The sequence below is a fragment of the Ischnura elegans genome, chromosome 11, assembly GCF_921293095.1.
Source record: "Ischnura elegans chromosome 11, ioIscEleg1.1, whole genome shotgun sequence".
In the NCBI taxonomy this organism is placed as follows: Eukaryota; Metazoa; Arthropoda; class Insecta; order Odonata; family Coenagrionidae; genus Ischnura; species Ischnura elegans.
In genome coordinates, this window is record NC_060256.1 from 58,272,224 (window position 1) to 58,298,298 (window position 26,075).

Genomic DNA, 26,075 nt, shown 5'->3' on the forward strand with positions numbered 1-26,075 from the left:
ATTTCGTGAACTCATCCACTAAGAGAGATTAGTGCTCAGCTGACGGGTAATTCGCCTCTGAAATGAGCGTTTGAAGACTTGGAACGTGACAAGTCAATTTGAGGAGATATTCAGAGGATGAAAATAAATAACGAATTTCGCTTCGTCACTGTTTTCCCTTCGGGTACGTTCTCTCTTCCCCGTCGCTTCTTGGAAAAGCTGGATCCATTACTTACTCTTTTATCCCTCGTTTACCATTCGTCTGTTAGATGACACTCACAATCCCTATCGCTCTTTATATTCTCCTCACGTTCACTTCGTCTCTTGTGCTGTGCGAAACCTCGTTGAGGTTTCATACGAAAACGGGCGCATACGATACGATGGCTATTGTAACACCTACTTCCTCCTTTGGCCGATGGCTATTCAGGTAGCTACCGTATTCCCTCGTGATGATTTTATTTGTATTGTTAACTAGTAAAGTAGATTCTGGTTGATTTGAGAACGGGGTTTTCCCTTTACTCCCTGACTTTTTTTTGCGGAAAACAACATTCAATGCCCATTGCAATATTTTTTTTTTACAAAGTTAGACCATTAAAGATCGGATTTTTTTCGAACTACCCCTGTGCCCGATTTTATCTCCCAGCATGTTTGTTTTTTTTTGCTCAAGGCAATCGAGTTTAATATTTTGTCCAATGATGTGATCAATGCTTAGACAAAGTAGTTACGATGTATCATTTCAGGTGGCTCACAAAGGCAGAGTGTATAAAATACTAGTTAACTCGTGACACGTCGGTATCAGATGGCGCGTCCAACGCGAATAAACACGTTACCCGTCTGCAATGTATTTTTGCCGTAAAAACGTGCCTTTAATCATACAATTACGTCTAATTCCCCGCCAACTTGTCGTTGAGCCATGGATTATAACTTATTTTAAAACTAAGACTATCCGTAAGATGTTAAAAAGTGTACATAATTGTTAATTAACATTTCTCAAATACACCATGGCTGAATTGGCCGGAACTTTTATTTTATAATCTCGACATATTTAACTTAGTAGATCAAAATATTCATAGCGACTCATAAAAGGATTTTTTAAATATGTAAACTTTTACATTTTTCTCCCGCGCGGCGTTCGGCCTCCCGTATTAGAAAAACATACTTACTGTAGGGTGAATAGGGAATGCTATGGATGAGATAGCTGCTTCACACCGTTGAAAATTAAATAGATTAATTTAAAAAAATAAATTAAATTACCTATAGCTTCAATAATAACTATCAACGCTGCTATTAGTTGTTTGATCCTTTGCCGAACGTTATGTGAGAGCGTAACTGAAGATTTTGATTAGACAACCAACCATCATTACTGGTCAACAATCCGAAGATTGATTAGACGCAGCTCTCCACTCCATTCTCCTATCAGCTAATCTTTTCACACCTACGCATTTCACGTCTCTTTCACGTCCTTCTTTTCCTGTTCTTTATATTTTGTTTGAGGTCTACCTTTTCCGTTCTTGCCATCCCCTTGTCCCTCGACGATTGTCTTCATCAGGCCATCATGTCTCAAGGTGTGTCATATAAGGATGTTCCGTCTTCTCATTAAGGTTGTCATGAGGCTTCTCCTCTTAGGACTTCCTCATTACTAACTCGATAGATCCATTTCCGTCACATATGATAGAAAATCAGCTGGCATGACTTAATTCTCTCCTACTCTCCTTAGGACTTCCTCATTATTAACTCGGTCGATACATTGCGATCAAATGTGATAGAAAATCAGCTGGCATGACTTAATTTTCAAGATAACTCATATCATAAGGGTTAAGATATAAATTATTGTCAGGAGGGATGAGACATCATTTAAACAAATACCAATTTAAACATCGTCATGTGCTTTGCCAGGATAAAAATACCTTTTTTTATTTCTAATATAAATTCACTTCGTTTTGTTTTGAAATTAATGTTTATTGGACATGATCCCCCTCAATCTCATAGGGCATGGCCAATGGCCTAAGTTCGATCCAACAAGAAGCAGAAAACGTAGTTATCGATGGCTGTGGGGACCAAGTTTTGAAAGAGATGTCAGAGAGTAAAAATAGGACTTAGATAATAGAAAAACAATTATGGCACTTGCTCATGCGGGTTTTATTGATCGATTTACCCCTTTTTATGAATTCGAATTGCATGCAAATCTATTATATGTATACTAGCAGACCACCCGGCGTTGCTCGGGAAGGATAGTACACAGAGAAGTGGAAAATTGGTTGCTTGGAATTCATGTTCAGGATTTTTCATTAAAGGAACAAAGCAGGAATGATGATGGTATACATATATAACGGTAAAAATGGAAAAAAAATAATTTCCGTATACCGCGCAAAGGATCAGCTAATACCCCGCTCCATAACATCAATCATTATGAGTGTCTGTACGTGAGTATGCCAACAACGTCGTGTGAACGTATACCCTAGCATAAAGCTTTGCACCAATTTGATTAATAGTTAAGTGTATAATCTTTTGAGTTATGTCTCCTCTTCGAGCGTGTCAAGAGGTGTGCCTCTCCTGCAAAATGTCGAACCACAGAAGTTGTATGACGTGACGTAACAAACTCTAATGAGAAAACGACGCAAAGGACGCATTGGACACAACTCAAAGTAGCACTACGGACTTTGGGAGTATGAGATGCAGCTACATACTAACTTTGGTAGCAATCCGTGCAGCCGTATGGAAATGCATAGCGGACAGATAAACAGACATCCTATATGGATACAAGAAGAAGATACAGTGATAAGCATGCACAATCGCTGCTTCATAGGGACGATTTTACGGAAAAAGTATGTGCGAAGAAATTCGTGAAGGAATTCTCGAAATGATAAACGCTAGGAAACCGAGAGGCGAATGGCAGCTATTATCTGAGGAGGGGAGGTGTCCCGAAAAGCGAAGGGAGGGAATTGATGAGGCGGAAGCTGGTCTAACCTTGACAGCGAAAGTTTTAAGAGGATAGACGCTGAGCTGCGGAAGAACAGAGGAACAAGAGCCCTTGTGTCTTATCTAACGCAAAGTGTCCTGACTGACTGATTCACCCATTTTAAAAAATCGGGTAATATTGTCCAAAAAGTCTAATGAACGCTCATTTCCGTTGTTTGGGGCCCTAAAATTGTTGCCACTAAGGCATTTGTATTTATTTAAAGTCCTAAAATTGTTTTATGCCAGAAGTGGCAATAAGCCTAGTGGATGTGATAAATACAAATACATGTAATTTAAGCAGTTAGTCATGTGTAGTAACATACAGACAGAGGTTAACATTATATAAACGTTGCTATCTTTAGATGGGGCCAAAGTTATTTCGTTTACTACCCGCTACAATTAAAAAAAATAAATCGCCAAATAAAATGTTAAGACTTGCCAAAGAGTGACTTTTCTCACTAGAAATAATTGAACATTTACTTTGATGCTATATCTTTGAAACTCTCATGTATTATTTACTGCATTATTATTTTCTTTTATTGGCATACATTTTTGTTATTTGATGGTGGCTAAATTCTGGTCCTATGACCTTGGAGACCACACAAAGCTCCTTATTTTTTATTATTTCATATTCAGCTGTAAAATCAAAATGTAAGAGTAAATAAACTATTATTATTATTCATCTATCCACAGCATAAACAAATGAAGACAAAGCCACGCAATTCTCAGGATGTATTCCTTGTGCCAGGTATTAGTGCACTATGAAATAATTTTTGCCAGAAATAATTTTTGGGGTAGGGTTCACCCAGACGGGGGTTTGGGGTGATTGGGGACCCTCGGCTTCGGCTAATAATGGAGCCCTCCTTCTTTTATTGGTCGATTGACCCTTTTTTATGAATTTGAATTGCGGGCTTCGAGAGTATTGCCCCTGTAAATGTTAGGAAATTGCATGCTTGGAAATGGATTTAGGCAATATTATGGCTTAATTCGTTCAATTGTATTAGGCTCAACTATGTGGAAATCAACGAAGTCTCCTTTTCATTTTCGAATATTATGGAATATTATCCTAAAAACTAGATAAAAGTTAATGAAAAAAGAAATTTCGTAATAAAAATACTATAATAAATTAAGAATTTCGCGGTTTATAAAATAAAAATAATGTATTATGGCCCTATCATCTATTTAGTGAATTTTTTCCTTGAAACTTTTAGCTACTGAAATCTAAGAAAAAAACCAAAATAACCTTTTTGAGTAACCATTTAAAAAAAACATCAGGTTCTGTCTTGCCTTTTGTCACCTTTGTTTATTTTATTTTCTTATATAATCTAGTTACACTGGGTATGTTGTAAATATAGTAACTGATGAAAACGTAGAATTTGATGAAACCAAAAATTTTCGTCTCAAGTAATCAATCTTTTTTTTATTTCATCTTTCATATGCGCTTCACAATGGACGCGAGCGTTGTGGGGCCCCCTAAGATCGAGGCCCTCGGCGATTTCCGACCGGCCGACCTGACCAGACGGCCCCTGTGTTCACCTATGTTAACTTATGTTAACTTTATCTCTCACATAAAAATATCATTGAATTCCATGCGGCCCATTTTACTTATGCCCTTAAGTCAGTCTTTTTGCTCATGCCTTTTTACTTAATAGGACGTTGTTAGACTCTTCCCACTTGGATATTCTTCCTTCACTTCACACTTCCTCACCCTCGTTTACCTAAAATTCTACCATCTAACACTGTTTTCAACTTCTGCTTTGTTAAATAAATTTGTGAAAAATTTCCATCTCTCTTATTCATTCATGAATTCATTCCACTATATCTATCCCGCCTCAGTAACTTTTTGAGTAACTATTGTATTTTGATTGTAACTATTGTAACGCCATCTGGGTCGGTCTCATATCCTGAAGTCCTGAAATACCCGTTTGGAACATGTTTTCATCATGGACATTTCCAGGGTACTATATGGAATAGGCAATGCTCGACAACTTCCTGAGTAGACAACTAAGAAATTTTACCTCGCCATTTCCTCTGAAGTAAACTTGTAAACAGACTGCCGAATATTAGAGAAAAGTTTCTCTCTTAAAATCCTGCGAAAATTTCTTCTTGCTTATATGGAGATTTTCAGTGCTCCCTTTTTAGGTGAAGTCCGTGTCCTGGCGTTTCGCTCAATTAGATCCAAGATTAGAAATATTAAAATTAGATGGCGCGCAGCCTTGACCTTATCCTTGCCCAAATCTCGAACGCCTCCAGTATTTTCTCGCACTCTATCCTCATCCTCTCAAGTTTCCGTACCAAAAAACGTTACACGCCTCATCAAACTCTTCACTAGGCATTTCTTAACAATCTTGCGTAACAATACTCTCATTAGCTCTTTTCAATTTTGAAACTCTTCTTTTGCTAACACAATTCTCTTCCTAAAGTTCTTTATGCTGTGTCCGTTTTCCTCTATCTTGCTGCCAAAATAGTAAAACTGCTCCACCTGATCCAGCATGCCTACATCTAATGTTATGTTATGCTCCGCATTCCTTGCTCGCGACGCTTTATAAAACCTCGTTTTCTCTTATTGCGCTTCGTGCCATATTTCCGCATGTTTTACCTATCGCAGCTACTAGTGCCCGTAAGCCTTTCGCTGACTGGCTCATCATTACGAGATCATCACTCACCATTAATGATTTACATGTCAATCTCCCAACTCCCCGACCAGTAACACATCCTAAGCCTCCCTCATAATTTCCTCTGAATGTAAGTTCAACAGCACGGACGATATTGGAGGACCGATGTGATGATTGCCCCTGTGAGCCACATGCTAATGACAAATGAGTCGCCCATCCCTCCAATCTACGTCTATTTTCTTTATGATAGCCATAAATTCAACCCATTCCACTCTGTAAATCGCTTTTTCAAATCCTGAAACTTATATTTTATATACTAAATTATTGGCTCCTCTCCACAAGGGTCCTCAGTACTGCTATTGCATTACGGGTTGACTTCCTTTCCTGAAACCAAACTGACCGTCACCCAAGTAATCGCTTGCCCTCGATTCCATTTGCTATATCATCATCAACATCATAAGTCAATAATCTTAAGATTGGGTTGACGAGGCTCTCCATTCCTCTCTGTCATCCGCTAGCCTTTTTATAGCGACGTATTTCTTCTCTTTTTCGTCCTTTATAACCTTTCTCGTGTAACTTATTTGGGGCCGTCCCTTCTTACCATCCGCATGTCTTTATAAGTTTGTTTTCTTAAGGCCATCATGTCTCAGAATGTGGCCAACTAAGTTGTCCCGTCTTCTGCTTTAGGTTTTAAAAGAGTTCTCTTTTCTCCAGTAACTAAGCTATTTGTGCGGTAAATACGCTAATTGATAGGTTAAGACAAAAAGCAAACTTTTCTTTCTAGAACTCAACCTTCAATCGTCGATCAGTTTCGATAAAATGTATCATTTTCAAAACTAATCTTATAAGATCTCTTAATAAGACTAATCTTGAAATGATAGTGTATTTTTCATTAGTCTTGAAAAAGATACATTTTATGGAAACTAGTCGACGATTAAAGGTTAAGTTGTATAAAGTAAAGTTTGTTTTTTTCCTAACAAAAAATGGAATTATACAAGGTAAAGGCCTCAATAAATCAGTGAATCAATTGATACAGGAATTAATATATTAATAAAGCATTTTATTCGGTGTATTCTTCGAGCGGAACCTTCTTATCCTTCTGACAATGAGTCTTCGACTTCTTCCTGCCTGAAAATTTTGTCTTCGAATGCAGAAGCACGCGTGCTTTTCTCTTTAGTCTCTCTTCGCCCCCCTAATCCCGTCTCTCCCTCCTCTCTTCCCCTCCCCCTTGTCCATCACAACACAGCGACGCAGCGCTCGCATCATGGGAGATTCCCCAAGGTCGGCCGGCGGCCAAAGCTAAGAATCCGATGGCTGGTGGGGGTCGGTCGCTTTCCCGGAAATTCGAACGCGCGACCCGCGATAAAGACGAGACAACGCGGCGTTTGACTGAACTCCGTGCTTTCCAGAGGCCGTGCCAAACGGGCGCACGCGAGGTCAACGAGGAAAAGTCACGCTTCTTCGAGTTCTCACCAGCTAGCTACAGTTCTCAATGCCTACATTTTTAACTGGACGAATCATTGCCGCTCAATTGGACTCGAATGACTTCCTGAGCTTTTCAATGTGATGGTTTAAGTTTTAAACGAGGTATTAGTCGATTAGTGAATAATATACATGACAATTTTCTCCAAAAATTAGAAAAACACGACAGGTTTCGACCATCAGGTCATTTATTTTAGTATTCTACCGATTAAGGTAGGTTTCGATTGAGTCCTTAAGAAACATTCTCGAAGCCTCCCTTGCCTGCAAGCCCTCTTCAAATCACTGTAACTTCTACTCCTTTTATTCTATGTAAAAAAAATCCTATTTTCTTCCTTCCTCACCCTCGTTTACCTAACATTCTACCATCTAACACTGTTTTCAACATCTGCTTTGTGTAATAATATTGTGAAAATTTTCCATCTCTCTTATTCATTCATTCATGAATTCATTCCACTTAATCTCTCCCGCCTCAGTAACTTTTTGAGTAATAAGTCACTAAAAACATATTAAATAAAACCATTAGGGCCTGATCACACGGTACATTAACACGTCTAAATGTATCATCGCGTGAATGAACACGAAAATGCACTCTGTAACCACCTTACTTGTGCGGACGCATGCGTGAACGGAAAATAGAACCTGTTCTAATCTGGTTAATACTTTCATACATGTTACGGTCTGGTCCACCAAAATTGTTCACGTTATCACATCAACTCGTGCGTATTAATTTATCGTGTAATCATGCCTTAATAGCTGGGACAATATGTTGTCTCCCCGAGTTTCCTCCAAGAGGGGAAGTAATTTATTTTATTACGACATTTTCAAAATGCCAAAATATGCTCATATTGCTGTACTCAATCGGCGGTCCATTAAAAATACGCTTTTCTCAGTCATGCGTTTCTGATATCGATTTAAAAAAACCTCTAACTTCAATAGACTACATTTCTCTTTCTATGTAATTACTATTCGTTCCTTAGAGCGATTGTCTCACAAGAGGAAAATGAATTAACAAACTTTGTTAGAATCACTAATAACACTACCCGGGTTTCATACCATAATTGCAGACGATGTAAACATGTTATGAAACCTGGGCCGTGATTTTTTAAAAGTATATTAGTGAACCTAACAAATTCTTTCATTTTTCATAATGGAAAGGTTGCACACAGTTAAGCCTGAAATCATCAATTGTATCTCATAAAAGGACTATTGATCCCAACATCATACAAAGTTGGTCCGTTAACACCTGTGAAAAAATACGTTCGAATGTAGTGATAAACTAATATTTTAATGTAAATCAGTTACTGATTAATCGGGTCGAAAGTTTATTTGTCTAGCACAAGTAAGTTTGAGGTACAGATTCGTATTAGATGGTACTACTTTCCACTTGAGGGGTCAAAAATTTCGTTTAGGTGCATATTGTAACTTCACTCACTCCCCCTTCTCTATATACATCCTCTATGTGTTCGGCAACAAAGTACATAACAGATGCAAAAGTACACTAGAGTAACAATGCGAGCGACGTTAAATAGTGAATTTCCTCTCATTTTGAAGTCTGATTGAGCTTAAAGAAACCGCATTTCCTAATTCCATTTCCATGCGGAGAACGAGATAAGAGTGAAACACGGAAATCGCAACGTTCAAAAAACAAAAACAACCTCCTCGATGGCTACCAGGAGAGCCCGCCGGAGGTCGGTGAAGTTCGTAAAAAGATGACTCATGTGTCTGAGGTGTATTACTGATGTTGGTTATCTTAGTTTTCCTATTGACCAATTTCATATCGAGTGTGGTATAATTTTTTATGCAGTAACTTTACAGTGTGTCTAAGAATTTATTCAGGCTCCAAAAGAGTTTACTAGATCCAATAAAATTTATTTAGCACGAACAATCCACAGAGAATTCGCCTACACCGAGATTCGAACCTGGTTCTCCCGATTTTCAGTCGTGTCTTTTAGCCAGTTAAGCTACCAGTTAAGTTATAGCCAGTAACGCTACCTGTCAAGTAATAGCAAGTGAAGCCATAGGTATCGTATAGTCCTCGAATTTCCATGGAGGAGAATGACGTTACGGTAGCTTCACTGACACGCGACCGGAAATCGGGAGATCAAGGTTCGACTACCGGTCAAAGTGAATGATATTTATCTCTGTGGATTGTTCGCACAATGAACTCCGTAACTCCGTAAAGTTATCACCGCCACAAAGCCCGGTATACTCAAATTAAAATTTATATTATTTAATAATATAATTATTGATTTATAAAAAAATAAAAATAATTTCTTTACCGCTTTTCGGAGGTTATATTACGAATAGGGTGGTTTCCTTTTATTTTTTAATTGCCTAAATCGAAAGATTGTTACTCCTGGAGTGCGAATTTCACACTTTTAGATTTTGAAATGACGATATCTATTTTTCGCGATTAAACGAAAAGTGAAAAATTTCATGCGCGCGAAAACGCGACGGCTAAGTAGGAATGATGGGAAAAAGTCCGTGTGACGTATTTCTGGTTCCCCCTGCCGCCTTGTGAGGTGACCTTGGGGCGAGGCTTGAGCGCTGATACGACGCAGGCTGCTAGCAGGTAGCTGAGTACCCTGCTAGCTGGTAGCGCTTGGCTTAAATAAGGATTATTATTCCCCTATCAAACGAAGGAAACTTTCCGAACTTAGGTATTTTTAATGTGTGATTATTAAGACATGTTTCCCTGAGCTCTGTGCCTCATGCATGCATTAGTAATCTCAGACGATGTAAAACTCCTATCTACTCGTATAGAAACTAGGTCCCTGTGACGTCACGTGGAGCGGAATCGCCTGGGCGCCAATCTGACCTTTTTCAAATGAGGTTAAAATTGATCGTTGCCATTTGTCTAAGCTGGGATTTCTAAAACCAAATAATTTGTATATTATGAATACACTAATGTTGGGTAAGGAATCGCAATCATTGCATTTCGTTTTCTTTGATGAAGGAAACTACCCTATTGCCCTCGTATTTTGGCCCACACTCTCATTCCATGTTCCACACATTCACTTTTCTCGTACCGCCTCCAATGCCAACTTCCTCCCGCAGACCCAATGCTTAATCGCTCCCATTTTGAAGTGTCCCCTTGTTCTTCATCCGACGGATGCTAAATTTCCTTATTTGTTTTTTACGCTGCTGGCCACAATATGAGTCAATGAGCTATTTAAAGACGTTCAAAACATCTCTGGGAAATCCCCATGCCCTAACATAGATAATCTCGGCCTCGGTGGCGTCGGAGTAAAGTGTCAAAACAAGAGGTCACGGGTTCGAGTCCCGCCTAGGTTGGTTGTCCCAATATACATCTATATAATACCCTGTGAACCAACTCTAGGGTGTTTGGTAGAGGTTGATCAATCACCAGCATTCAGCATGCGAGAAGGTTCCCACATCACACCATACGGATATGAAAACAATACGCATACGCACTTACAAATTATACTTCCACATTGATGCAATGGCGAAAATTGTCGAGTACTCATGAAGGCTAGCCTATAAAGCTAGAACATACAAAACATGCCGTTAGAAATACTAAGAAAATTCAAAAACATGCATTAAGGAATACATGAGGTAGTAGGCTAAACTACAAGTCAACCAACCTATTTGTAAGATCTAGCACTTTCGTTGCGGTCTCTTATAAATCGTGTAAAATCGGAAATTCTTAATGTATCTGTTCTACAGTCTATTACTCGTATTTTATTTATATGATCTGATCTACCGTAGCATGTTGGCGTTCGTAAGATATGGCTAACTTCGTCGGAAAATACACTGCTCTTGAATAAACGTTACAGGTTTTGTCTATTTTTTAGCCTACTGTCTGACAGAGATTCCCATCCGAGTTTATCTAAAAGGTCAGTTACACTAACGATTACCAATTGGCGTCCAAGGCATGGGTGTCCGTGTACGTTTAATGGTAACATGTGGAAAAACCCCGGTGTAGAAGGCCAATAAAGTGCTGTTTTCGATGGAATTTTAAGTAAATAAATAAAAATTAAATAAAAGCATCTTAAGTGAACTTATCACTCAAGCTCGATCGGTCTTATTTCGCAACGAATTACTCTTTTAAAACTGACGCTGGCATCATAAAATCTTTTGAGTATACGGAGAAGGTGATTATCAACAATTACATGTAACTCAAATTTGAAAATTTTAACCCCAGTATATTCTCAGATGTAACATTTTAATATTTGTCACAAAGTCATATTTTGACGAAGTTCTACTCAAGAAGCCTGGAAAACTTCAAGGTGATAATGTTAGTTTTGCACGAGAAATTCCTTGAAAAAAAATACAAGATACAACCGGTCTAGAAGGCACGTCCTTTTTAATTACAGGTAATTACGTCACCTATGGTTATAAGGCACATGTGGGTATAGAGCCTTGACCATATACAAAATGGATCGCTCTGGCTAGGTGCACAGCTACCATAATGTACACTATCATTAGCACTGTAAATCCTGTTATCATATTTCCAAAAATTCTTATAAATAATTATTTATATGTACTTAGTGCAGCCTCTTTATTGCCATCCGACCATTATTTACGTTATTATCGGATATCAGGACGGCAACTGCGTAAATTGTGTCCATCGGGGAAGTTACATCTATTGAGCGCTGGAAAACTTGACGAGCGATGGGGAATACTTAAAAATTGCTTATGCGGAAAAGAGAGCTCTAAAATGGGCATTATTCAGTTGCAAAATTGCAAAACGTACAATGAATGCTCTCAATACATTCAAATCCCGTAAAATCGCTTATTTTCATCAAACGCGATGGAATTGAGTCACCGCTTAGCGTACTATAACTTTTTGCAGGGAAAAACTTATTGTTAATTGTGAATCGAAATAAAGAAGGAGGGATTCTATACTGGCAACACTACTCAGGGTAAATACATGAAAGTGCGCTTAAGTTGACAGCGAAGTAAGGAAAATCTGAGGATATCATTGATAGTCAATGTCAGTGTAACCATGGAAAGTGAAGAGTAAGAAAATTAATTACTTGTAAATAGATTTTATCATAATCCTGATACTTCTCTTTCTTCGAGAATAAATTTAATGGAAATAACATTTCCGATCAAAATAAACAACTAGAAAACAAACCGTAGACAGAAAATCAGACGGCCATTTCAATTTCCTTATTTGTTATTTCGCCTGTACAACAAGATGAGTCAATGACACGGTCAAAACATCTCTGGTAAACCCTTATGCCCTTATTGAAAAAAAAATCTGACTAGGGCCGCTCATACCTTAATTTAAGTTTACACGATACATTACAACGTACCTATCCTATCACCTAATCTCGGATTTTTTCTATTCAATCGTGGCGCCATGTGCAGAAATTGAAAATCGCTCTTGTTCATATTTACAATGTGACTGTACCGATAGTCCCGTTTCTCAGCGTACAATCAGGGGAAAACCCAGCTCTACCAGACCATTTGTATCGTAGCTGCGTGAAATAAGTTAGCCCCGACTGTCTGTCTCTCGTAATTCATCACTTGACCCAAGACGGACGAGGCTCCCCTACCAATTTGGCACGGCTTCGCGTTCCAAGGGTGTCGCACAACGAGATCGCTAAAGCTTCCGAGGCTGGTCATTTTGGGCACCCAGTCGGCCTTCGCATTTCGTTACTGTGGGAGGAGCAGCTTCCCTTCTTAGCTCCAAGGGGATTACTGTGACTTAAAAAAGGGCGTGTCTGTCAACAGCAGTGAAGCCACTCTGTGAAGGACGGTAACTACCAGTAGGGCATATCGTATTTAGCAGTGTAAGACGCTCACTCCTCTTTTAAGAGAGAGCAAATTTCATGCTCAACCTTTATTTTTGTGATCATCATCAGTGGTCAACAATTTGACCTAGCTCTCCACTCAATACTTCTCCTATCAGCTAATCTTTTCACACATACGTAACTGCTTTTTTTCACATCCTTCCTTACCTGCTCTGTATATTTTGTTCGAGGTCTTCCTTTTCCTTTCTTACCATCTACTTGTCCCTCAACGATTGCCTTCATTAGGCCATCATGTATCAAGATGTGGCCTTTTAAGGTTGTTCCGACTTCTTATCAAGGTTTTCATGAGGATCCTCCATCTGAGGACTTCCTCATTACTAAATCGGTCGATCAATTTCATCCTCATCATTCTTCTGAAGCACCACATTTTGAAGGCCTCTATCCGCTGCTGTCATTGTCCATTCCTCACTTCCGTAGAATTTCTAATGCGCAAAGAATAAAAATACGACTGATTGAGCGTAAACGATGCGTCGTCTTAATACCAATGGAACGATTGTGACTTTAAATAAATGAATGACAGCAGTGGAACCACTCTCAAAGAAGAAGAATGGACAATGAGATTACCGTATTAACCTATGTTTGAGGCGCACCCCTCTTTTAAGCGTCAAAGTTGGATTAATGCATTTATTGACCTTTTTTATAATGTTTTTATAAACTCGCCTTGTTGTTTGTCATCTTGTCCAGGTCAAATCTTGCAACTCCATTTTAACCCGCAATCCGATTAGTTATCAAGCTGAAATTTTCAGGATAACTCAGAAATAGATGACAACACAATATCATTACCTTTTTATTATGATTTAAGCTGTATCTGGATTGTTATTCAGAATTTAAAATCATATAAGGAGTTTAGTGAGAAAATTTTCTACCTATATCCGATGACGGCGCGGCGATCATTTTTAAATTGATTTAAAAAGCAATGAGAATGATCGAGAGTCGTGGCAATAAATTTGTTGACATCAAAGTTCATTGCAAAATTGGTCGACCAAAAATTTCCTTGCAAAAGAAAAAGAGGGAGCTAAAACAAAAAGAAGAGTCGGATGAGGTTGATAATTTACAATTTTGAAAGTCAAATTCTTCATGGCTTGTGTATACATATGAACAATTATACGCTGAAAAATTTTAGTATTCTTTATGGTTCGCGATAAAAACGTTGTTTCTCAAAACATTTTTTTATTTTATATTATTATTATTATTCTTAATCCTACTAAGTGGTGTGTGTGAAGTTAGAAAGTACTTTCGGCGGGCATTATCTCAGCCTTACAGTCATTTTAACAGGTTATCTACTCGATATTCGAATTATCATTGCTGGATATAAACAAACCATGAAACGTTACCCTCGGGGCTACCCTCGTTACGTCATAAGGGGAGTTTTTTGAGCAAATAAGTTTTTATACGGCTATTTTCATGAAAGATACTATATATAGTCTCACCATAAATTGAGATATTGATATCATTTTCCTGAGTCGTTCTTTTATCCACGCAACGTGAGTAAACAGAAAAAAACGAAGGTATGAACGGTTTAAGGTTCACCAGACCCATTTCGTACTCTTCCCTCAACGCATATAAAAGAAAGATAAAGAACTCTCCCATAAAGCAAATATGACGCAATAAATTTTTATTGTAAATATTTCCCGTTTTTTTTCAAAATATATGGGTAACTAATTCTTAATGGAGCCTTTCACTGGGGAAACAACACTGTAAGGAGACAGATGAATATTTATCATAATTACTATTTAGCCTCGTTAACACTTTGCGTGCCATGGGCGTAATATTACGTCCTATTAATCTTTCTGAGGATTGCCATGGACGTAATGTTACGTCTTTCTACTCTATTGACTTTATTTGCGTGAAGCTGTAATATTTCGCCCATAATACTTTTCCAGTTTACTGCTTAGTGGTTCTGTTATTTCAAAAATCAACTGCTCGATGGAAAAAGAGTTCATTTAATGTCTTGAGGACGAAAAGTCCTCTGTAACTACCGGCACCCTTTTCTCAGCCTAGTTAGTGTGAAAATTCTATGGAGGAAAGAACCGTTCGTTGAGGGTGCAATGACCCTTTTTGTCGTCCAGGATTTTGAATGAATTGCTTGGAAAAATGCTTTTGTATGATTTCCATGGATTAAATAGTTCAAATTGAGCGTAATAAGAAATATTATGCATTTTATGGTGGTACATCATTTGTTGCAACTTTTTTATTTTTCAAAATCAGTAGGTTTTCATTACTAAAATATATATTTAAAAGTAAGCTATAAATTTTATTCAATTCATTCATAAAGAAGAGCAAAGTCCATCTTTATTGAAATCCGCATCGATATAAATATATTTTTGATGCTAATGTTTAAAAAAAATTGCGATTTTAGCAAAAATGGTTGGATTTTTCAGTAGGGCTTTGAAGTTAGCGGCCGGCACTCAAAGAGCTAATCAACATAACCTTTCTCTCCTTTGTATAATTCAGATGACGAGGATGAGGATGAGGGGCAGACTTGTGGGATGGGTCCGTGTGCCTTCCGCTGGGCCTTGGGCATCCTGGCCCTCGCCTTTGGGATCATCGTCCTCGCTGTGCTGCTGGCCACTCTGCTCTCCAATCCGGAAGAAGACACGGCGGCCGATGGAGGCAGAGCCCTGGATGAAGACACGAACAGGGCCATTGAGGCCAAGATAGGGCCGTACAACGGCGACAGTGAGTACCTAACACCAAGTCAAATATTAACTATTATTATTTAAGTATTCCATCGATTAGCACTTACCATGCTGACCTAAGAAGCTGGGCGTTCCTAGCGGGGGTCAGGAGGGGACAGTTTAGCTCCCCCCATGGAAGCAATGGTAAATTTATAATAATAATAATAATAAATAATTTTATTACTCCACACACAAATTACATGACAATAGCAAAATTGAGTAATTTTAGGTAGCCGCGAAGGATAACATGTTTGAGGCTACCATCCAAAATAATAATACATTATGCTTTACGTATAGTGTAGCTCATTTTGTGTTACCTTGATAATCTATACTAACAAAGCTTAAGTGCGTACATGAAAAAAACAACTAAAGTAGTATTTATAATTCGTTAACATCAATATTTTATAACAATATTTGTCCTACACTTCCTTTAGTGAGAAGCCAAGAATGTGCATTATGCAAAAACTTTTTCAGTTCAAAACGAAATTTATGAATAGATTTTCCTTAAATCCAGGAAAAGAGATATGAGTATAAAACATGTCATTAAAATAAAAACATTTTTCGGATCCAATAATTTTAAAAACTAATAAAGCGCTGTTATAATTTTCTTGAAATGTTGGTTTCATTACCTTTTCTGTGTTATGACTTGAACGACCGCGGCTTCCCCCTCTTTCATTTTGATCCTGGGTACGCCTATGCCTAAGAACTCTATCTGTACCCCAGAGTTGGCCATTTTCAAAACTTTTGCATTATTACTTCGAAACCAACCTTCAATGCGACGGGTATCATTTTAAAGAATGACTTTTTATTATTTATTAAATTCATTTGCTCATATAGATGTGAGAACCATTTTGTTAAAAAAAGGCAAACCACGATTGTTCAAAAGACGGATGGCGTAATATCACACGGTCCAGATTCGAAAAATAACATTTAAAAAAATCGATTTTTTGATCCCCAAGCACCTCCCAAAAACGAGTATGAATCATGTATGTAATACGCGCTTGGAATTATTTTCAAATCACAGGTATGTGTTAAAATTAGAACACAACACGCATTAGGTTTATCCGTAGGAATCCGTGATCAATTAGATCAGAAAAAGTTATCGGAAATAAATCGAAAAATATATTTTTAAATCTGAGTTTGGATTAAGGTGGGTACCAATAGGCCGGTAATAGGTAATATGTAAATGAATACATTTTTAAGATGTATGAATTCATGGTTTACATTGGTATTTACTTGAAAATTTTCACTAATTAAGGCTTTTAGAACTTCCAAAGAGTTGAAAAATTTAATCAGGCTGGTATAAATTTTATACGAATATTATGTATTTTTTTGATTCCCAAGAAACTTTCACGAGCTAAATTCAGATAACTTAAGAGAGAAAGAAAGCATAAAGAAAGCATTGAGTTCTCCATTGCGGCAGGAATTTCATACTCGGCTATCAGCTGAGATGATCAATGAAATTCATTTTAAGACTTCCGTCAAAGTCGTTTGTACAGGGATACTCAGGCAGGCATAAGGGCATTAACCCAAGATATAAGGAGCAAATATAGGAAGTCTTAAAAACGGAATATCTCGTATTTGTTTAGCGGGAAGTGCAGAATACCTGACCGTTAAAAAAATTCAGGTCGCGCTAAAATCAATTTCAAACACCAGATGATATCCATCGAGTATCTAAAATAGGTTGATATATCTAAAACACGTTGTTGACACATGATGGATATTTTGACTACGCTATATAGATATCCAATTTGTATCATCCGCGGCGATTTTTCAAATAACGTTGCGTAGATACCCAAGTTGTTAAATCCGTTACATTAAAAAAGTATTATTCCAAATTGTATCCATAGTAGCCCGTTCAAAATAGATATTGACCCTTGTATAATTTCCCAACAAGCTGAAAATTTACGGGGACGTTAGAAATACCACTCTTATGAAATCCTGAAAAGTTCCCGTCGATACCGTGCGTGCAAAAGTTTTTATTCAAGGTCAGAAGTCGCAAAAATAGGTTTTTATATTTTCTGTCCAAACGGTTAGTTTTACGATAAAAATTACTCAGACCAAAATTATCAGAGTATTCTATTCAGGTATAGATCAGGAAATTATCTACAAAAGAGTCTCAATATTTTATTTTCCTAATATTTACTATTTCTGAGCAAAAGCCATTCGAAAGTTTGCTGACACTGTATTCTCCGTAATGTGCATGACCATATTGCTGCGCTCTCCCAGAATTATTGCACAGTTCTAGCTAACTTTCGAACGACTTTTTCTCAGAAATGGTAAATCTTAGAGAAAAAATACTGAGAATAATTTGTAGATAATTTCCTGATCTACAATTTTGGTCGGAGTAATTTTTATCGTAAAACTGACCGTTTGGCCAAAAAATGCAAAAAATCCATTTTTGTGACCTTCAGCCTTGAATAAAATTTTTTGTACAACGGGATCAGTGGGGACTTTTCAGGATGTTATAAGACTAAATATTCCTGTCAATTTCACCCTGTTGGGAATTTATGCAAGGGTACCCCTATTTTTTGGGATAATTTGACCGGGCTATAGGTAGCATATGTTCTCTATAGAATTGAAGAACACAAAAGTTTTGAATGTATATCTGGGGATTACCAAAAACCATAAAAAGCACACCCATTATCTACTCATTACATGTTGAGAAGATATCTAAGAGATGCTGTAATATGAACCTCCATGTTCACTGTTGGACATCGCTGCAACATAACTTGGCGCGTCCTCTGGATATTTGACAGACAGCCATACAACGTTAATTGGATTAACATGGATTTTGCACGGATGCCATATGTTAACGCCGACAATGTCGGCTGGACGTTTTTAGGATATTGATTGCTGCTCGGCTAAAAGGGAGAAAAATTATAAAAACAGTAATCAAGCACAAAGATTGTGTCAAGATTATGTCAACAAGTTTCGAGGCACAACCCGTACCACACATACTATCAATAGAATTCCCATGAAGTCCATGGCTATCCAGCAAAGTATTTAATGATCTATGGTAGAGAATACTAATCACTCTTAGAAGCAGTGGCGTAACTGTAAATGGGGATAGGTTATAGTTATATATGGCAAGAAAGGTTATAGATCCACATACCCCGGATTCCTCTCATAACTCTCGTCTCGTTTGTCTATTATGATATTTTACCTTCAGTTTAGAGAATAAACCAAAAGGCCTGTTACTTGCTTTAACATATACTAAATTTTTCCATGTTTATTTAAAATACATTCATGTTGTAAATCAAATTTTCGTGTACTACGACCCGGTGTGTAGTGGTATTCAATCTGATCCATCTGCACGAGATAATGTCTAGCTACGCCAGTGATTAGAAAAGCGTACTTTTTACTGTCTATGAGCATGGCTGATTCTTCGTTTCTCAAACACGTACTCGTACGTGCGAGTTTTTGGTTACAAGAATAAATTTTTTTCTTTGATATGATTTAAAAAGCCTCTATGTATGTTGATTATGGTATCCGATACACATAAAATCTTCTAATTCCAAGATCTGTCTTTTGTAAATCCCCCTGCCAAAAATATTATATACATGTTCTACTAAAAATCATTAACGCATTGAGTGTTAATACTAGCAATTATTGAAAAAAAATCAGATATTTTCATTTTTTAAACCGTGCAAAATTGCACGGTTTTTTCCCAAACAAATGACAGAAACTTAACATAATTCGCAGTTTTGAAAACTTTTACCAGCCTAGATATGCCTTGGAAATGATAGTGCAACTGAAAGCCATGTACAGAGCTTGTATTTCTCCAATATTTTGAAGATATTGTGAAGAAGTCTTTCTTTTAATATTTCGTAGGTCCAAAAAAAACCTGGAGTGGAATTCTCGGCAGACTACTAACAACGTATGATTAAAAGTTTTGTTATTTCGTTTTGGAAAAAATATCTGCAACAGAAATTTCGATTCACTCCGTGTTTTTCTGTGCAGAGGAGATTTTTTCGGTCTTTCCAGTTGAATTTACTAGCTTTTTAGATTCTAAGTCTCGCAGTTTCTTCAGATGATCTCCATATTTCAAGGATTGAGAAGCTTTTGGAAGTAGTTAGTAAATGTAACTAAATTTAAAAAAATACAGATTTTGTTTCGTGATATGGAGACATTTTTCCTTCACATTTAGGTTTGCTTACGTAGAGGACGTTTTTCACGGGGCACGTAAATGCGCAGGTTAGAACTGCACTTCTTTCTCTTCATGGCGTGATATGTGGCGAATGCACGATCGAAATAAGAACAGGCGCGGTTTTGCAATCTCACATCCACGCATTCTCGCATGCATTGTAGTAATTCAACCCTTTACATTACACAATTTTGACGGAGATCGGGTTGACGTGGTGGCTAGAGTGTTGGCACCCCGTGGGTTCGGGTTCAAATCCCGTTATTTAATTTTAAATAACAGTCTTTTGTTACTTAGTGTAAATGCAGCTGAAGGATCAATCATTGGATTCCTAAATGCCTTTTGAGATCGTGTTCACATCCCGGCGGGGGCAGAAAATATTCAGGGACAGCCCGATCCCTGGTTGAGTGCTGTGCGGAGGACATTTCAGGTGCAACACTCCGTCCGTCGGATGGGACGTTGAGCCGTGGTCATCATGGCGCCCTTCGTTAACCCTTTCTAACCCAGAGATGATTATGGGAGAAATCAAAATTGAAGATTTTTCATTTTGAAAACTCGAAAATTTAACACTCAATTACAGTGGCGGCTGGTGGTAATTTATCTAGGGTGTGCATTAGAGCAGATATAGGATGATTTAATTATATTATGTTAATACTAATCCATGAGCATCATATTTCGTCGTAATAGAATACATAGCAAGCAAAACCACTGGTATATTCTACCCTTAAAATTGCATGAACAGAAATAATATTAGCATGCATGAAAATAATTATTATAAACACACCTTTTCAAGTGACGGTGGGTGAAATCATTCTCCCTTCCTTACACCCTATGAGGAAGTAGTGTAGAAAACGGCCATACAGATGACTCTGTACACGGACTAGGATCATGGGCGCAGGTAGTGTAGGTGGCGGCTACACCACTACACTACCTGCGAGTCACTCACCAAAAATATGCGCGTGCGCACTCGCATCGTTTCGAGTCTGCTCCCATCACCCATTTGAACTGCATATACCCCCCCGCATACTTCGTCCCGCCAGAGCACACTCAAGCGATCGCATAGACCGAAAATGCTCCCGGCGCGATGCCACGGGATCGCACACTTGTAGAGCGGTGAATTCGAAAAGGAGATAGCTGTAGTGTTCGGAGCTTCATGTTTCTTGCATATACAGACAGGATTTTTATCCTTCTCGTTGTAAAAGAATAGTTTTCTTTTATAATTCATTCATCTTTTGGCGTGCACTTGCTAACATGCGTATACGCACGCGCCGCCACTGCTCAATTATAAGAATCGTGGCTGCTAAATATTTCGTCATTAAAATTTACTGTACAAAATAATGGGTAGTTTAGATACTTCCTAAGTAGAGCTGAAAGTTTAAACATGTTTGATGTTGCTTCGAAGCAACATTGGGTTATAAAGGGTTAAGGGTGGGCTAATGCCTACGCCGGGTTTCTCTCCACCCTTCCTTCCATACCCTTCCCTCATGGCGCAAATGACATAGTTGTCGGTCGCCTACTCCAAATACCATACCGCAATTTTGACAGCGCCTTCGTACATACGTAAGATTGTGAGAGTACGTGCCTCGTGTAAAACGGCCTTAACACCCGTGGAATGCCCATGCCACCGTGGAGAAGAGGAATGATAACGCCATGAATATTAGCATCCGGTTCCTGACGTGGTTCGCCGCGGTAAGGATTTTAAAGATTGCGGTTTCATAAACGGCTCCGCAGGATGTCTTGAGGTTTTCCCGGCGGTGCACTGTAATCTTAACCACTATTGCGCCATTGAAATGCTACCAACAGTACATGAGGAGGCTGTGAAGAGATATAACATAAGGCTTCTTTCATGGAAGAAATTCAGGCATTCCTTGAGCAAATTATGATTTATTTTAATTCCCACAATTGCGACAATAATATTGGCTCTCTCTGGAAGTCTGGAAGAAGTCCTCTAAAATATATTTCAAGACTTACGCATCAATATAAAACTGTCACACGTCAAGCAGAAAAAAAATTATAGGTCATAACAATTATATTAGCCTTCGTGTTTTTCCATATCATCGACACGTTATTTAAGTGTCTGGAGCTGTAATTGTGGTTCACAAAGGGTAAAATAAATGTTCTAGTACTCCTACAAAATACTAGGGTCGTGTTTTACCGAAGTCTGGCTCAGCTTCACGGTTGCATTTTGAGGAGCTCATCATACATGTTTTTAAAGAATAAAAGACAATAATTAACTTAATTTCTCTGTCTTAGGTACCGATAACAACAACGGATAAAAATAAAATAAGTGGTAATGACATATATACCCTTTGAAATAGGTACGCTGTATAAATATTTTGTTCAGCTGTTAATTAAAAATATCTTCGATTCTCCAATATGTGGCATGCACTGTATTCTTCCCGAAAAACATGGTGGATTATTTCTGCTATCAGTCTCGGCCATATTAATTCGAGATATGCCAAGCTAAGTTGAAGTGAGCGGTACTTAAAGAGTTCAGCGAAGCATTATGTAGAAAGCTGGGCTTAATGCAACGAAAGAATTATGAAATTAGACTTAGAAAGTTTGAGAAATAGTAATAGAGGGGAATGAATATTGCGATTTGGGCATAGACAATTAAACAGGAAAATCAGAGTTGAAATTTAACATTATGAATAACTCTAGACGGTGGGCATTTAATCAAATCGCATGGGTATTCATCTGTCTAAGATATAATTAACTACAATTTAGCGAAATATATAAGTCGTGATGGGATATATATTGTGAATTATAGTGCGAAATATATACACGATGGCAACATTTGGTGACATTTTTTATGGTTGTGAATAGTTTCCGATGTAATGCGGGAATAGTCTTTCATATAATAATATTCATACTCCCATGCATTAAGAAGAAATACGTCACCGTGAAAAGGTTAGCGGATAGGAGGGAGGAATGGAGAGCTGCGTCAAACCTATCTCAGGATTGTTGACTTATGATGACTCCCATTCATGTCCTACATTTCAGTTAATACTTGCCAACAAGGGCGACAATAAAATAGCTCATTATCATCATCACATCATCATTGGAAAATTAGTGTTCTAATAACTAATTTTTTTATTTTTCTCGTCTTTTGATTCGAGTGCGACCTGATTTTTCTAACGGACAAGGTATTCTGCACTTTCCGCTAAACAAATACAAAATTCTCCTTTTTTAACGCTTCCCATGTTTGTTCGTTATATCTTAGGCTAATTCCCTTATGTTTGCCTGTGTTTTCCCTTACTAAGGACGTTGACGGCAGTCTTAAAATAAGAAAAAATAAAAATAATAAAGTCCATGTATAAAAGCAGTCTTACTTAATTGATTAACACAGGGAACTTGATTGATCATCTCAGCTAAGGATCAGCTCATCATATGATTGGTTTGACGCAGCTCTCTGCTCATTTCTTCCATCAGCTAATCTTTTCAGACCTATACGAAAGCAAAAGAATGCGGGAATGGACGAGCAAAACAGCTCTATAATTTTTCCAGATTTTCTTTTAACTTAAGTAAAGCCCGCAGCCCATTCCTTCCCGATATTAGCCATTTTATTTTATAGAGTTCGCTATAGATTTTTCATCTGACTGTGCAAAACATATTCCTTTCATTAGTTTCCTTTCATGAAAGTGCTAAGGCCTTCGAGGTTCACCACCGATTACCTACCTACTCGAGAAGTAGGGCGTGAGACTGAATAACGGAAAACCAATTGTCTTTTAGCTATGCGAACAGATTCAGGAGTAGAAAAATTTGTTGAATAAGCCTATTTCCTACGATTTACTCTGCTCTTCAATAAGGGCGCACATATGTGACAAACCTGCTTCTCCATCAACGTGGTTCATACGGTTATCTGACATTAGGTGAGGACAATTTGATGTTTGAAAATAATCTTCCGCCAAGTACATGAAATAAACCCCTATTGTATGTAGGAGAAGTGGGATATAAACTTTTATTGGACTACAAACTCTTGACTACGCTCTTTCAGTGGACCAAAGGATTTTCCTCGCTATCTAGCTACTCTAGTAATGATTTCACAATATTTCGTGACCCTCTTGGGCATTTACGATAAAACTATATTGCACTTATAGAGGTATGAAGTATCGCATTCAACTCTTGCGCGTGGAATAGGCACTGTATGCATAGCATAGTTAGAGGCAGTAAACCTAGAAATATGCTCTTCGTTTATAATCCTTCTGAATAAGGTCTTTATCACTTGCACTTGCTTCCAAAGCCATTTCCTCTTCCGCTACACATTTGTGTACATTGCTGAACCAACATCCAGATGAAACTCGCTCCTCTGAAAATATTCAGGGATACCGCGGTCGATATAAAACACGCGGCGTCACTGATCAAACAAAGCAAATTAAAAAAGGAATTTCATAAGAATTAAATGTGCTTTCAATTGTTTTTCCATAACATCGAAATGTTAAGTGTCCGGAACTGTAATTTTGGCTCATTGAGGGCAAAAGACATTTTCAAGTGCACTGGCATAATTCTAGGTTTGTATTTCATTGAAGCGTAGCTTGCATTCATTTTTGCATGAAGAGAAGCTCACCATTTTTCTTAAAGAATAAAATTCAAGAATCAGTTTAATTCCCTTGTCTGAGGTACCACCAACAACGACGTATATAAATAAAATAAGTCGTGATGGCATATATACCCTGCAAAATAGTTATAGGAAATAAATATTTTGTTTAGTTGTTAATTTAGTGCTTCCTTATGGCTAAGAGCTTTTCCCATCGTGATAGAGAAAGAGTAATTTATATAAAATAACTTCAATACGGCAATGTGCGCCTTACACTCCATTCTAACCGAACAGTAAAATGAAAGAAAGATCAACGACAAGCATCAGCAGACAACGTTCAGCATAAATTAAATTTATCTCATAAACCTATGGCTACTTGTCATAGTATTTCCACAGATTTTACTGCACGGATTACAATCAAAGTTAGTATATAGGTGCATCACATCCTCCCAGACCTTGAGGTGCTACTATCGGTAGCGTAGGACGCGTCCTTAGCGTAGTTTTGTCATTAGCGTTTGCTTCGTCGAATACAACTTCTGCGTTTGGATATCCTGCCGGATAGGCATACCTCTTGATTTGTTCAAAATGTTTAAGAATCCTGCTATTTGGCCATGGGATCTACTTCCAAGTTTCCCACATGTCCGGTTACTATCCTTCCCGAGCAACGCCTACTATACTTTAATGAATGAATGAAAACTGAAAAATCTCTGCTCTTCTCTCCCCTTTACAGAACTGTTACTGGTCAGCCGGAAGGAGTGGGGAGGCAAACCCGCGGTGGCCCCTCCCGACCCCATGACCCTCCCAGTGCCCTACGTCATCGTCTCGCACACGGCCACCGAGCACTGCACCACCTTCGAGGACTGCGCCGCCGTCACCCGCTCCGTGCAGGAATTCCACATGGGCTCCCGCAAGTGGTGGGACGTGGGCTACAACTTTCTGGTCGGCGGAGACGGCCGAGCGTACGAGGGCCGCGGCTGGGAAGGCGTCGGAGCCCACGCCCGCTCCTACAACAACGTCAGCATCGGACTCTCCTTCATCGGGACCTTCTCTGACTTGAAGCCGCCGGAGAGACAAGTGAAGGCGGCCATGCGGCTCATCGAGGAAGGCGTGAGGCTGGGGAAGATCGCGGAAGACTACGGCCTCCTGGCCCATAGGCAGGTCTCGCCCACGGAGAGCCCGGGAGAGACGCTCTTCCAGATGATGAAGAGCTGGCCTCACTGGACGGAGTTGGAGAGTTAGGGTGGAGATCGAGACGAACTCTTGGTCCTTACCTAACCAATTTACGATGAAACTGAAAACTCGACTGGCTACGATCTGGCCAAGTGATTTTCGAGATTAACCTGCCGATTGTGAACAGCTGGAGGGATTCGCTTGTAATTATCGAGATTTATTCCGGTACCCATCATTTCCAAACGCTCTAAACTTCTTATTGAGCGAGTTCTAGGATAAGTATCAGACTTAACCTAGAAAGATCCCAACCCCCCCCCCCCCCCCCGCCCTCACTGGACGGACCAGGAGAGCTAGATGGTGACTGAAACGAACTATTGTTTCTAACCGATCTTGTTAGTGATCAAACCGAAAACTTTATTGTTTACGATCTGCTCAAGTGATTGAAAATATTATACTGCTGGAACTCTGGCTGATGGTGAAAAACTGGAGGGATTTGTCTGAAATGATCGATATTGATTCCGGTACCCATTAATCTCAAACGCTTATAACTTCAGTATTGGGCGAGTGCTCGATAAAGTATAGGAATTAATCTCTAAAGATGCAAACCTTGCCTTCACATGACGGATCAGGAGAGTTAGATGGTGACTGAGACGTGCTCTTGATCCTTACCTATGATATTCATGACCAAACTGAAAACTCTATCGGTTACGAAATGTCCAATTGATTGTC

The 26,075-nt window shown here is 38.5% G+C and overlaps 1 protein-coding gene across 1 annotated transcript in view; it reads left to right on the forward strand.

Annotated features, from left to right (window-relative positions):
- Positions 1-25,558, forward strand: part of LOC124167775 (peptidoglycan-recognition protein LC-like) — a 39,536-nt gene extending 13,978 nt beyond the window's left edge. The window contains exons 2-3 of the mRNA XM_046545789.1: positions 15,272-15,496; positions 24,907-25,558. Coding sequence (XP_046401745.1) covers positions 15,272-15,496; positions 24,907-25,415 — 734 coding nt within the window. The 3' untranslated portion in view covers positions 25,416-25,558. The remainder of the gene's footprint in view (positions 1-15,271; positions 15,497-24,906) is intronic.
- Positions 25,559-26,075: the final 517 nt, after the last annotated feature.